At 38.2% G+C, this 13469-nt stretch overlaps 1 protein-coding gene across 6 annotated transcripts in view; it reads left to right on the top strand.

Moving 5' to 3' along the window:
- The window catches only part of ppp6r3 (protein phosphatase 6, regulatory subunit 3), a 38923-nt gene that overhangs the window by 17145 nt on the left and 8309 nt on the right, over positions 1-13469 (top strand). For 3 of the 6 annotated variants that reach the window (XM_084735120.1, XM_084735119.1, XM_084735124.1), the window contains exons 6-18: positions 45-110; positions 526-638; positions 1025-1138; positions 1794-1920; positions 2401-2553; positions 5832-5981; positions 6241-6305; positions 7425-7540; positions 7830-7915; positions 9237-9323; positions 10206-10303; positions 12493-12547; positions 12966-13096. In XM_084735120.1, coding sequence (XP_084591246.1) covers positions 45-110; positions 526-638; positions 1025-1138; positions 1794-1920; positions 2401-2553; positions 5832-5981; positions 6241-6305; positions 7425-7540; positions 7830-7915; positions 9237-9323; positions 10206-10303; positions 12493-12547; positions 12966-13096 — 1361 coding nt within the window. The remainder of the gene's footprint in view (positions 1-44; positions 111-525; positions 639-1024; positions 1139-1793; positions 1921-2400; positions 2554-5831; positions 5982-6240; positions 6306-7424; positions 7541-7829; positions 7916-9236; positions 9324-10205; positions 10304-12492; positions 12548-12965; positions 13097-13469) is intronic. The other 3 variants (XM_084735122.1, XM_084735121.1, XM_084735123.1) reach the window with 3 other exon arrangements.

Raw genomic sequence — 13469 nt, 5'->3', positions numbered from 1 at the left:
ATTTTGTGCTATCCTGACAATCTCCTCTCTGTGTTGACTATCAGTGGCTGAATGAGGAGAAGGTGATTCAGAGACTGGTGGACATGGTACAGCCTTGTCAAGATGAGGACGTGAGTTATACACACACTTCACTGTTTGTTCCCTTTTTTTTTTTACCAGGATAAAAGGATTAAAGCCCTCTGTGGGCTCTTGATGAACCAGGGAATGTGTTGTTGGATTTTCATTTAACATTTGGAAGCATAAATACTTGTTAACATTAACTGATAGAGAATTTGCATGCCCACTTCTACATTTAAGGATTAATTCACCGAAATTACAAAAAAATCATATAGCTTTTGAGCCCTGCAGATAGATCCCATTTTACTTTTAGACATTTTAAGGTGATTAATTATTACATGTTAAATATGTTCAGGAATATCTTGACTTTAATCTGAGCATAGAGTATAATCAGTTCAACTCAAGATACTCAAAAGATTTATTGTTAATTGTCTTCTTTCTCCTCATTCTCCACCTTTCTTGACACAGAGACACTCAAATGCCTCCCAGTCGCTGTGTGAGATCATCAGACTGAGTAGAGACCAGATGTTCCAGGTCCAGGGCTGCTCGGAGCCCGATCCACTTTTGGCCACACTTGAAAAGTAAGCATGTGTTTATCTAGAAGAACTCTTATAGTCTGTACTGTACAGAACACACCTGGGTGATTTCCCAAGTCTTTTTGACTGGGACCTGACCTTTGACAACCACAAAGTTTTGAGGCTTATTAAATATTCCTGAGGTTCTAATTGCCACACTAGTGATTTTCATGTAGATCAGGCAGTTCAGTCCTTTAGCTTTTATTTGCTCACCATTTTTGATTTAGTTAAGTTTATTTTGTGTAATAATTTAGTATAGTGTATTGTATTATTACATTTATCGAACAATGGCTAATGTCAGTTCTGCCTATTTAAAACAAACTGTATGCAACATAACTGGCAAATGAGTTTGAAGCCTGCTTTTGCTTCATCATCATGTCTGTCCTCTGCAGGCAGGAGACGGTGGAGCAGCTTCTGTCTAATATCTTCGACAAGGAGAAGAGTGAATCTGCAATCGTCAGTGTTATCCAGATCCTCCTCACATTGTTTGAGACGAGGAGACCAGCGTAGGTCCTATGGCCTCTGCCACTCTTGATATTTTTTCATTTGACATTGGTTATAGAGTAGATTATGATTGGTGAAGAATGTTAAAAATTCTCATAAAATAAAAATGACTGAAGTTAAGAAATCACTTTAAGTTTTTGAAATCACGGATTTTACAGTAAGTATTAAATGGGATGTTGTAGTTTAATACAGTTAGTATCATATTTTCATAGTTTACTTTTCATAGTTAACCAGCCAAAGTCACTGCTGAAATATGGGAACACGCCAACATCACTACAGTAAAGTCTGACAGAAACCTGAGCAGTCAGATGATCAGACGGCTTGTAAAGAAGCCCAGATTTTATCCAGGTTATCTACACTACTTTATTTGGAGGTAAATCTCAAAGTTAGCCTATATGAAAATACTGTTTGGTCGAAATCATCAGTGTTTACCTGAAAAAAACAATTCAGTGGCACTGATCACAGCACAGTGTTCATATCACCACTGAACACATTTGTTGTAAATACATACTGAATTACAAAAATTCACGGTTTTCATATTATATACACCCCCTTTGCCATTATTTCGATAAATGTTCCTACTGCCAGTCCAAAAGACTTGGCACTACATTGTGTGTGGTAAGCTAGTTCAAGAGGTTTTGCCTTTCAATGTTTTAGGTTTGAGGGTCATATGGAGTGCCCACCTGGGATGTCCCACCCTTCATTCTCAGTCAACCACAGCATCCTGGAGGCTGTGAGACCCCGACTCAAAGACTTTCACCAGCTGCTACTGGAACCCCCAAAGGTAAAACACACAGACTGCTGTAAGCAGTTTTAAATAACAAACTGTCTGGTAGATTGAGGTTACAAGGTTGCTGTCTCTATGGGACTACTTAGTCTAACCCATTATCTGATTTCAGTTTAGTTTGAATTATTATTAGTATTATTATTATTTTATAGATTGTAAATTATTTACCTGTAAGTTTCTCTGTTTATCTCTACTTATTTCTGTCCTTATGATGCTGTAACACAAATTTTCCTTCTTGGGAAGGATTTTCTTATCTTTTTCTGCTGCTGCAGGAGGTACACAACAGAGAGAAGAGAATTAGAGAATTGCTAGTGTTTGTAAATCTTTTCTTAGAGAGAATCTAAAGATGGTCCAGTCACAGAATCGATGTGTGACAAAGGGTGCTCTGCCTAATACTATAAGTATGAAGTATTATTAATTAATTGTGTGTGTTTGCAAGTGAGAATATTAATTCATTTACTCATTATCTGCCAACAGAGGAATGTGATGAAGACAACCTGGGGAGTGCTGGACCCCCCTGTAGGCAACACCAGGCTGAATGTGGTTAGACTGGTGGCCAGTCTGCTGCAGAGCAACACACACAGCATCAACACAGAACTTATTAACCTCAACACACTGGGAGTCATACTAGTGAGTACTATCTGTATTTTAGGGGGTTTGACCATTTTCACTGTTTTTTCTTGATTGTTTGTCAGACTTTTCCCAGACTAACTTCTTTTAAAATCGGATGACTCTAACTGAGGCGGACAGGCAAGAGTTTGGTTTAAGATTGTGTTGTTTTGTGTGTTACATATGCTTTTTTTTACACAACCCCACTTCCAAAAAAGTCAGGACACTGTGTAAATTGTAAATAAAAACAGAATGCAATGATTTGCAAACCATTTTCAACTTGTATTGAATTGGATACAAGTACAAAGACAAGACATTTAATGGTCAAACCGATGAGCTGGGTTTTTTTGTACATATACAATCATTCTGAATTTGATCCCTGCAACATGTCCCAGAAGTTGGGAGAAGGGCAACTTTACCACAACAAACAGTCACAAACAAACACAAATAGTATGGACACTAACTGTTAAAGTTTTCAAAATGAAATTCTTTCCTATTATTCCACACATTTTCAATGACAGGTCTTGGCTGCAGGCAAGCCAGTTTAGTATCCGTACTGGCTACGAAGCCATGTTGTTGGACCACGTGTACAATGTGTCTTGGCATCGTATTGCTGAAATAAGCAGAGACATATCTGAAAAAGACATTGTCTGGATGGCAGCATATGTTGCCCTAAAACCTGTTTGTGCCTTTCAGTATCAGTTGGGCCTTCAGTCATTTACCCATGATGCCATGGGCACTAGCATCCCTTCATACCATCACAGCTGCTGGCTTTTAAAGCTAGCACTGGCTCGAGCCACACAGAAGTCGGCAGCACATTATGACCTGACTAAAAGGATGACACACCATGATAAAGGTTTAAATAAAATATATTTTATTAACCAGATTAACCCAAATTAAAAGGCCAACATAAATACTGTGTGGCATGCACAGAAGTGGTGGGTGTAAGTATTGTAGAGAGTGAACAAAATATGAGGAGAACTAACAACATAACTGAACTAGAAAATGGTGTGCCTGTGGAGATGCAGAGATGGAAAGGAAGAGAGCAAGACAGGTTAGAGCCAGGCAGACTTAAATAACCCTTGGGATCACTGTCTGCCACAAGTTGTTTGGGTTCTCTGAATCTTTTCATATTATGGATTTTAGATGGTGAAAGCCCTAAATCTTGAGTCATGCATGACAAAAGTTGTTCTTAAAGTGTTGGACTATTTGCCCTTGCAGTTTTCCACAAATTGATGAAATTTACTCCATCGATGCTTGTGAACAGCTGAGTCTTTGAAGGATGACCCTCTGTAACCATTCGTGATACTGTCTCCTGTTAGGAATCAATCTCTTTACCTGTGTAACAGTTCAAAAACGTTGTTTTTTATGGATTCCAAAGCTTTCCCAGGCATCAAATCTAGAATGATTGTAAATTTGCAAAAACCAATTCAGTTTGAATAATAAATATCTTGTCTTTGGACTATACACAATTGAATATTGATAGAAAAGAATTTGCCAAGCATTGCATTATGTATTTATTTATATTTTACACAATGCCCCAACTTTTACAGAATTGGTGTTGTGGTTCCTGTTCTGTCTTTTTTATTTTTTTTATTTTGTCTTTTTGGTCCATATCAAAAGTCACTTGCACACAAATTGAATGCCCCTGAAAAGATCTGAGTGCAGCTGCAATGTTTTGACATCATGTCTTCTTTGGGTATACTCTGTATAATAACAAGATAGTCCATATTAGACCTTACTTAATTCAACATGACAGAACAGAATGAGCCATAGCATTAATTATGTATGCATAAAAATTTGAGACTACTTACATAAGAGCCAGTCATATGCAAGTCGATGCATGATAGGGGTGGGAGTCACTGGGTACCTCACGCTTCGTTTCCAATTCAGAGGGCTACTGAGTCATAGTCTATTCTTCACTAAATGAAAAGGGGAACAATTTTTAGTGTGTTAAGCCAGTTTCCCTGAAATACAATATGAAACCTAACTTGCAATGAAATGGTCACCAGCCTTTTTATTTTACAAAGTTAACTGGATTAATTAATGAATTAATCAGCATCATATAGTTTCCTGCCTGTATGAGAATAAGTGAGGGGGGAGGTCCTCTGCTGCATGTGGTGTTATTAATGTTGTGTCTTCAGAAGTGGAGAGCGGTCTCTCTGCTGCACCGTCAGGTCTGAGAAAAGACATCGCTGTCCAACGTGCAGAGCAAGTACAAAGTTTTAGAGCTGCAGACTGAGCTGAGAGTTACTTTCTTCATCACGGAGATGGTTTAAGTTATTGAATGCTGCAGTGTGTGTGTGTCGCTCAGCTACTCTTATTTGTTAGGCTACTGCTGATCGCTGGTCCACTGAGTTAAATGTCTAAATGTCTCTGGGCAATGGTAAAAAGTATTAATAATACACTTCACCTTTGTCTTTCAAATGCAGTTATTGAGACACTGAATTAAAACATGTTTGCATCCACCGCCTTTTGAGAAGATGAAGTGCATCTCCCTGTTGACTGCTGATAGCTTTAGCATGTGTGCGCTGTAGACGGACAGGGTGCTGCGCTGCCTTCGCATCTGAATTCCACCTTTGCAGCCTCAACATCATGTCAACTGACCTTAAGAAAAAATGTTCCTTTATATACCTTTATGAATCTGTTCAGAATCATGCATGTCTGCATCACGATGCCTCTAAGAATCAACTATGTCCCCCACCCCTAATGCAAGAATCTGTAGAGGCAAAATAAACTTCATACACAGTATACAGATAGATATATATAGACAAACAATATACAGGTAAAACATAAGTTGTTTTTTTTTAAGATATGTTTTTGGGCTTTTTTACCTTTACTGGATAGGACAGCTGAAGAGCAGACAGGAAACAGGGTGAAGAGAGGGGGGATGACATGCAGGAAAGGGCCGCAGGCGGGAGTTGAACCAGCAGCCGCTGCAGAGGACTAACAGCCTCAGTACATGGGGGAAACGCTCTACCAACCGAGCTATAGGGCCGCCCCAAAACATAAGGTTTAATTACTTTAATTTTGGTTTAGATAATGGTAACCTGGAGATTGTTTAAAACTGGTGGTTTGATTATTGAAGTTGCTGACATGGGAGTCATAATAAGGCTGCGTTTGTCACTTTGACCACAGATATCAGGAACAAAATAGCTGAGGAAAATGTTACATTAAAACTAGAAAAATATAATATATCTATATTATTTTTTTCCTTTTGTCTTAGTAAAACAACAATCAGTATTCAACTATCCAACCAATTTATTAATGTCTCTCTTTTACTTTATTTTTCCCCACAGGATATGTATTTCAAATACATCTGGAACAACTTCCTCCACATTCAGGTGGAGATCTGCACAGCCATGATTCTGGCTATGCCCCCTGCCCCCACTGACACCCAGCCAGACACAGAGCAAGAACATGCAAGGGAGAGCATCCTCATCAAACATGTAAGGTTGAGTTGTATTTGTTGTAAAGTTAGACAAATGCAGTGGTAATGGCAGTAATGGTTATGTGACAGGTAATATTATATCACATTTTCACAAGTAATCTGGGTCATCTCTGTCATAATCTGCTTCGGTGGCTTCGAATGTATGTTACTGTATGTATGACAGAGTTTTTGTGTGTCAGCGCAAACAGCAGCATTATGCACGTCACAGACACACTGAATTAGTTGTATTTATGTTCTTTGCATTTTTCTTCCACCAGCTGTTTCAAAAGTGCCAGTTTATACAAAGAATCGTAGATGCCTGGAACTCCAATGAGAAAGAACAGTGAGTATTCTGCTCTGCTGCAGATGAGTCCATAGGTAATTTTGTCAAGCTGTACCCATGTTTTATTGTGTTGCCATTTGCTATAGTCTATAAAACCAAAAGTCATTTACTATAATAATTACGGATCATGGTTCAGAGTGCATCATAAAGTATCCTGATGTCTGACTGAATTGTTGACTTGTTACAGTTAATTTCCTTTTTCAGTCTGACATTGCCTCCACTCTAAACAATTTCACTGGAGGAAGGGGGGACTTGATTTTCCCTAATATATCAGTAGAGACCACTGTCATTTTGAGTTGACCTGGGTGCATTGCCATGACAGCACACTTTGTTTTTGCCCTCACAGTCTATGATTTTATTATGAGCGATTATGTGCAAGGGGTGGGTTTTATTTTAGTCAGCCATTAAGTGTGTAGATCAGCTGTTTGTTGTGTTTGTTGCTACAGAAAAAAAGAGATATGTCTTCAAGTACTCATCACAGGAGAGTTTATCCAGACCGTCAAAAGCTAATGTTAGTACTCCCCTCTAGGACCTGCGGCTAAAGAAACAAGTCTCATCAGCAGATTGATTGCTTTTTTTTCTGGTTGCAGACCAACATGTAGTTAGCTCGTAGTCACTAATTAGCTAAGGCTAGCTCTGCTGCTGCATAAACACATTACATATACGGGGACTTGAATTTCTTTTCTGTAGCAGTAAACACATCACACGACCTGTCACTAACTATTACACTGCAACCTGAGCTGATCTACACACTTCTCTTCTCTAGTCGACCTAAGCTGTGACTATAGCTGCGTATATAGCAGTCATCGTTGTTGTTATTACTGTTTGTTTGTTCTGGGCACACAGTGGGTGCACAGCTTGATAACGGCCTTAATCCCAGCCTGTGGCAGTGATTGGCTAATCATTAATCCCCCTGCGGTACTGATTGGTTGGTAAAGTTCTGTTTCGATAAACTGCTATTATATGTCATGAGGTCAAACCAGAGAATCAACTCCGGAGTGGGTGGATTCAAAGGACTGGACCCAGGCAAATTATAGAGTGATGCTTGGCTTAAGTAGGTTAAGTCAGAACTCATGGAATGTCCTCATAATTTCATTGATTTGTTTGTGTGTGTTTTAGGGCGGAAGGTGGTCGACGAAGAGGCTACATGGGTCACCTCACCAGAATAGCCAACTCTATAGTTCATAACTGTGACAAAGGCCCTAATGGACCACAGATACAACAGCTCATCTCTGGTAAGGACTTGCCTCTGTCTCCAGGCTCCTACCTCTCTGTCTTTCAAATTAGCTTTATCCTCTCTGTTTCTGACTATTGACTCTATATTGTATTATGTATGGAACTTACATTGGTAGTAGGAACTGGTTGGAAATCTTCTTGTGGCATCACTTACCTCTGTGATCAGCCTATTTTGTTTTTTTCAAAATAACTAGTGGCATCTCACATTGACTATTAAACCATTCTTTAGTAGTTTTGTGTTGTTAAATATGCAGTAATTGGAGATCTGTGTATTTGTATGTGGCACAGAGCTCCCAGCAGAGGACAGAGAGAAATGGGAGGCCTTTATTTCTGGGCAGCTGGCTGACACAAACAAGAGAAACACTGTCGACCTGGTGAGTAACCACATGAACATTAACATTAATTCATTATACATGTTGGTTGTACAATGCAGTTATTAAGACAATGAAACTTGTTTTTTGTAACTGACCCTTCATTAAGCACTGCCCTCCTTAGTTACTGTTGCTATGCCTCTGAAGCTTTCTGCTTTTGCACTGCACTTATACTGTTTACTGTGATAGTGGTGGTAGATGTAACCACAAAACTGTAAGTACTTGTTCAAATTTGTGAGGTCTTTGATTCCACAGAGAAGTAAATACAAGCAGTTTTTCATAGCTGGCTGACAACTTTGGATTTTGTTGGCCAAAATCATGACTCTCTCAAGCAGATTTTGTTAGTGTAGCTGGCTAATGTAGGCTAAGCTAAGTAATGCTTAGACTTGTTGAGTTAGCCGAGAAGGCTGTCTCCAGCTGACGTTTTAATGTTTCCGGCTGACACATAAACAAAACAAGAAAGCTTTGAAAATGTATATGTAAAGTTACCTAACAGCTGTGTACGTGATGGTGCTAAGAGACTGAGGCTAAACTAGCTTATGTCTTGGCAAACATTGGTTGAATGGTGTATATGGCATGTATATCTATATGTGAGATGAAAGAACTATACTCATTAACGTGGGAAAAGAAAGCGTAGGGGTTTGATTAGTGCAGCGGACCTTGATATGGCCATCCAGCCCGACAGCGGTCGCCCCTGGAAAAGAGTTAGGGTAAGAGCTAAGCTAACCTGGGTTGGAACTAAGAGAGCAAATTAGAGAGAGATGCATCAGTGTCTGCCACTTTGATTCTGCATCAGCCCACATAACTAATCCAGATGCAGATGTATCTAAGAAGTTGACAAGTGACCACATTTGTTTCACATTTGTAGAATAATGAGCATCCTAAATAAGAACAACTGACTACAAACTGATGGGCCATCAATGATCCGTCAGGTAAACAAAGCTAAGTGGACTAGGGTTACTCTCTGATGCTTGATTGAGTTTCTTCCAGTTGAGTGTTCATGTTTTTTTTTTCCTTTGTCAGTTAGTGTGCATTAAAGTTGCAGAATAAAATAGGTAGAAGCTACAAAAATCCATAGGGAGAACATTTCAATGAGGAGTTAAAGGGAATTATACGCATATTTTGATATTAGCTGGTGCAATTTTTTTAAAATATCCTCAGGACCACATATGCTGTCAGTTTGTCGAGAGAGAGTGAAAGGAGCAGTTGGTAAACAAATTTCAGTTCTTGTTTTTTGTCTGTGTGATTGTACACAGAGCATTGTAATAGCATGACAGGCTGTAAACTTTACAAACTGAGTCTCTCAATTATTTTTTTTCTCCAGGTGAACACACACCACATCCACTCTTCCAGTGATGATGAGGTGGACTTCAAAGACAGTGGCTTTCACCAGGACTCCTCTCTACAACAAGTAAGAACTGTACAAACACAGACAAATACATATGTGCACACAAAGCAGGCCCATAGCCACACAAACCTAGCTGATATACAGATGTTCTCTCAATAGAACCTTAGAGCTTTTTGTTGGATATCCATTAATATCTATTGGAAGCAAAAAACAAAAACTCACTCATGATTATACATGGATACCTTGTTAGAGCACACCTACCTTTACCTAAATTGCAAAGTGCCATTGAAACATGATTTAGTTATAGCAGCCACGAAGAACAACAAAATGATCTTCCTATGTAAATTAGAATTTTTAATAATGGTATATGAGTTAATTAATTGACATCAATTTCTTTTGCCATTGAACATTGCCACTCTGGAATACTGATGTGTTTGGAGCCTGGAGCCCCTCTCACTGGTTGCTTGTTGAGTTGTAATAAGACACATGTAGTGCATATTCTCAAAGGCTGAACTATTTTCAACTTTTTTCCCTTAATCAAGTTCAAAAGCTGCATGTGACTGTGAATAGGCCTTTTATCCTCAAATATTTTGTGACTATGGGTCATACACAATAACAATCTATAGGGACATCTCTCAGCCATGTTTTCAATTAATTTAATGACTAATGTTATTTTGTAAACTTGACAGTTACTTTAAATAGAATTGGCTGATTTTTCCAAACTAATATTAAAGCATTTTGGCATCTGACTGTAAAATGCATGTTTGTGCTTTCTTTTTTCCTTTCTTTTTTTTTTTAAGCTATTAACCTGTCTAGTCTACATGTTATACAGTCTTTGTTTCTACACTCAGTTTATGCATTTGCTATTTTCTGTACTGCAAGTAATGAACAGCTTTGTGTAGTGTCAAGACTTTATCATTATCGTTGGTCCTGGGTTTTTGCCAGGCCTTTTCTGATTATCAGATGCAACAAATGACGTCCAATTTTATTGAGCAGTTCGGCTTCAATGACGAAGAGTTTGCTGATCAGGACGATGTTGTGGAGTGAGTACTCATCCTGCATGTCTTGACTTGCTGTCTTAATATTACTGTGTAACACAGAAGGGATAGAGCACTGAGGACATTAAAAAGCTGGCAGGCTGGCATTCAGTAGTAGTATATTGATTTGCATATCACTTAAAAAAGAAAAAGCTTTTTTTAAGTGCTTCATTCTCTGCCCTATTATTATGACATGTCAAAATACAGTAATGGTGTGTTTGATTACTATTCTAAGCTCTCTTGTTGACATTAAAATCTGAATGCCACCAAATTTTTTGCTGAGTAATTTTGATAAATCTAAAGTTGTTATGATTGGATCAGACACCTTATACTTGTAGTTGTCCACAGAAATTGCAGTTTGTCATGGTGTCCATAATAAATACAAAAAAATGACTTGAAGAAAAGAAACCTTATCCAGCTTTTGTGTTGTGTGCTGTCCCTTTACATATTTCTTAAGGGGAGCTGGGTTTTTGGGATACAATCTGATGCAAAGGTAGTGGGCTGTGGGAGATCACTGTTAGTTAAAGGCTCTGCTTCACTCCACAAACTGCTTATATAAAGTGAAGCAGACATTTTTAGTCATCATTGATTGTCATTTTACTCACATGAGATCTTGGGCTTAGCATTATCAGGCTATGCAAATTGAGACATCTTGTGTGTATCAAAAAATTGGGCTGGGTGAAATTAGCAATACACCAATACAAACATTCACAATCAAACAACATTTCTTGCTGTCTTGATTCTCTGCCAGTTCTACATGGTACTATTTAATGGCATTGTTGGAAAGAGAAAGTTTGAAAATTCAGTGACACAAATTTGGAATAAAAAAAATGAAACCGTGTTTGAAGTTAAAGTGAGGATACAGATCTGTTGTATTGGTGGACCTGATAATGCTCCCATCCTTTTCCCATCTGTGCAGTCAAGATGCCTGGAATGTATCTGACTTACTCTTTAGGGGTCAACAAGGAGAAGACATGACTTTCACAAAAATTGAACAAATACACACCACACATAACCTGCACCTCTACTGTGCTCTAAAAACTACACTCTGTACAGGTCAGGTACTCACCAGTTATCATGAATGCACAAGTTGGAAGCTAAAGTGGGATTAGGTGAAGAGTAATTTGGGATACAATAACTGTCTTTACTGTAGTAAATATGTGTCATGTTTGCTTTTCATTTCTCAAACCTTGAGTGGGGAATAGTCATAGTGACAGAGGGGTTAGATGGAGAAATGCCAGGGGTTGGGCTTTGTAGGCTGGTATGAGCTGATGTGAATGGGGATGAAGTGTGTGTGTGGACTGGTGTTAAAGTTTACTCTGAAAGTGAACTAGTCTTGTTTTCCTATTGTAGTGAGTCTTATCAGTTCATTACAGCCTTGTTCACTTGTTTCACACTTGGGCTGCTGTAGCTGTCTGGAGTGACTCTTTTGATAGTGCTTATTCAAATCAACAGTTTGAATTAAAAAGAACAAGAATGTTTACCCGTCAGGAGAAAATCAATATTTATTGTTTGGTTTGTTTGATTATTTATTGTAAGGTTTCAAGTGCTTAGATAGGCACAGGATGGTTTTAAATTAAGATCAATTATGAAAATAATAATTATTTGCTGCCCTAATTTATATACAGCTTTAGTACCTACATTATGTCAGGGCTTGATGGAAGGAGTATTTTTCCTCTTTAACAGAGGTAGGCCCTCTGCTTCCAGTCTGTGTTTTAAGTTAGGAAAAGTCCTGAGCTGATTTTAATTTTATCTGGCTTTGGGTAATTCCTCCAAATGTTGGACTTTTCTTCAAATTATTGATATACTTTTGGGTACTGTAAAGTTTGTTCCAGAACAGTAATTAGGGTAACTTTGCCATCCAATAAGCAATGTTCAAAGGTGGCCATTCTGGATTCCTTGTAGACATGTACTTTTACTAGAGCTTGTGTATGATTCTGTGTTTCTCTTTGACAAGTTTACAAACATGAAACATGCACATTAAGAACCACATCCCATATACCATGTTTTTTTAGTGGTATCTTTGTTACCATGAACCTGGCATGGGTGAGAATAGCTTAAGTTTTAGTTTTCCCTGCAGCGTTGAACATAAAGTGTTACGGTTGTGTGCTAAAGCTGTCTGCCTGTGTGTTGCCATATATGTGGATGCCTAACGACCCTTACTAAACTAAACTCTGTTCTCTTTAACATTGCAGTATTCCCTTTGATAGAATATCAGACATCAATTTTTCACTGAATACAAATGAAAGTGTAAGTACTTTGATTATTAATCTGTAATTTATACGTAGTTTATGAATGAGAGGAGAAAGTCAAATTCTTCTGAAACAAATGAAATGTGTTATTTTGTTGATATGGCGTGTGTTATATGTTTTGGTATTACTGTTAACATTCAGTTAGAAGCAGATGCCACAATACTTCTCAACAACAACTATATGGCAGATGTACAGAATATGAGAATTCATCTTGATAAAATAAAACTGCAAGTTTGGAGCAAACCACAAATGTCACAAACCCCCAAACCTAGGATACTGAAAGTATACATGTTAATGTCTGCTTCATGGCTGAGTGGCTTTTGTTCTGCAGGATCCAACCTTAATTTGTATGTGTTTGTATTACAGATATAAGCAGTATTTTTTAAATTATGTGGCTCATTTGTGTGTTTTCACAGGCAAATATAGCTTTGTTTGAGGCACGCTGTAAGGAGAAAATACAGCAGTTTGAAGATGCTGGTTCAGATGAGGAGGATATCTGGGATGAAAAAGATGTCACTTTCGCACCAGAGGCACAGAGACGCCCCAGGTAGCTAAACACAAACATACACGTTTGTCTTGGACTTAATTGAAGGATACTGTTATAAGCATAGATCAGCAGCAGATTGAGTGATGGTGCTGCCAATCAAAGGCTATGTTTCTGATTTTTCATCTGTGTAGCTCTGATCTCAAATGCATTGTACAAACCCTTCAAAGTAAAATTTTTGATGACAGTAATGAGCTCAACCCCATAGGTATCATATGACCGCCGTATTTCAGTAATGTGATTACCATCACAGCCCTTGGTTCATGATAAAATGTAAGCATCTGCCTGGTTATTTTTGTGTAAAGCAGTTGTCAAGTTAGTAAACATGAGCACACTGTATGTAGTCCTTTAATTCTTTGCTTCTGGGTTTTGAAGT

The sequence above is a fragment of the Lutjanus erythropterus genome, chromosome 13 (genome assembly GCF_056507025.1).
Source record: "Lutjanus erythropterus isolate fLutEry1 chromosome 13, fLutEry1.hap2, whole genome shotgun sequence".
Lineage (NCBI taxonomy): Eukaryota > Metazoa > Chordata > Actinopteri > Lutjaniformes > Lutjanidae > Lutjanus > Lutjanus erythropterus.
Note: the sequence above shows the minus strand (reverse complement) of the source record. Positions and strands in the feature narration are given on the sequence as shown.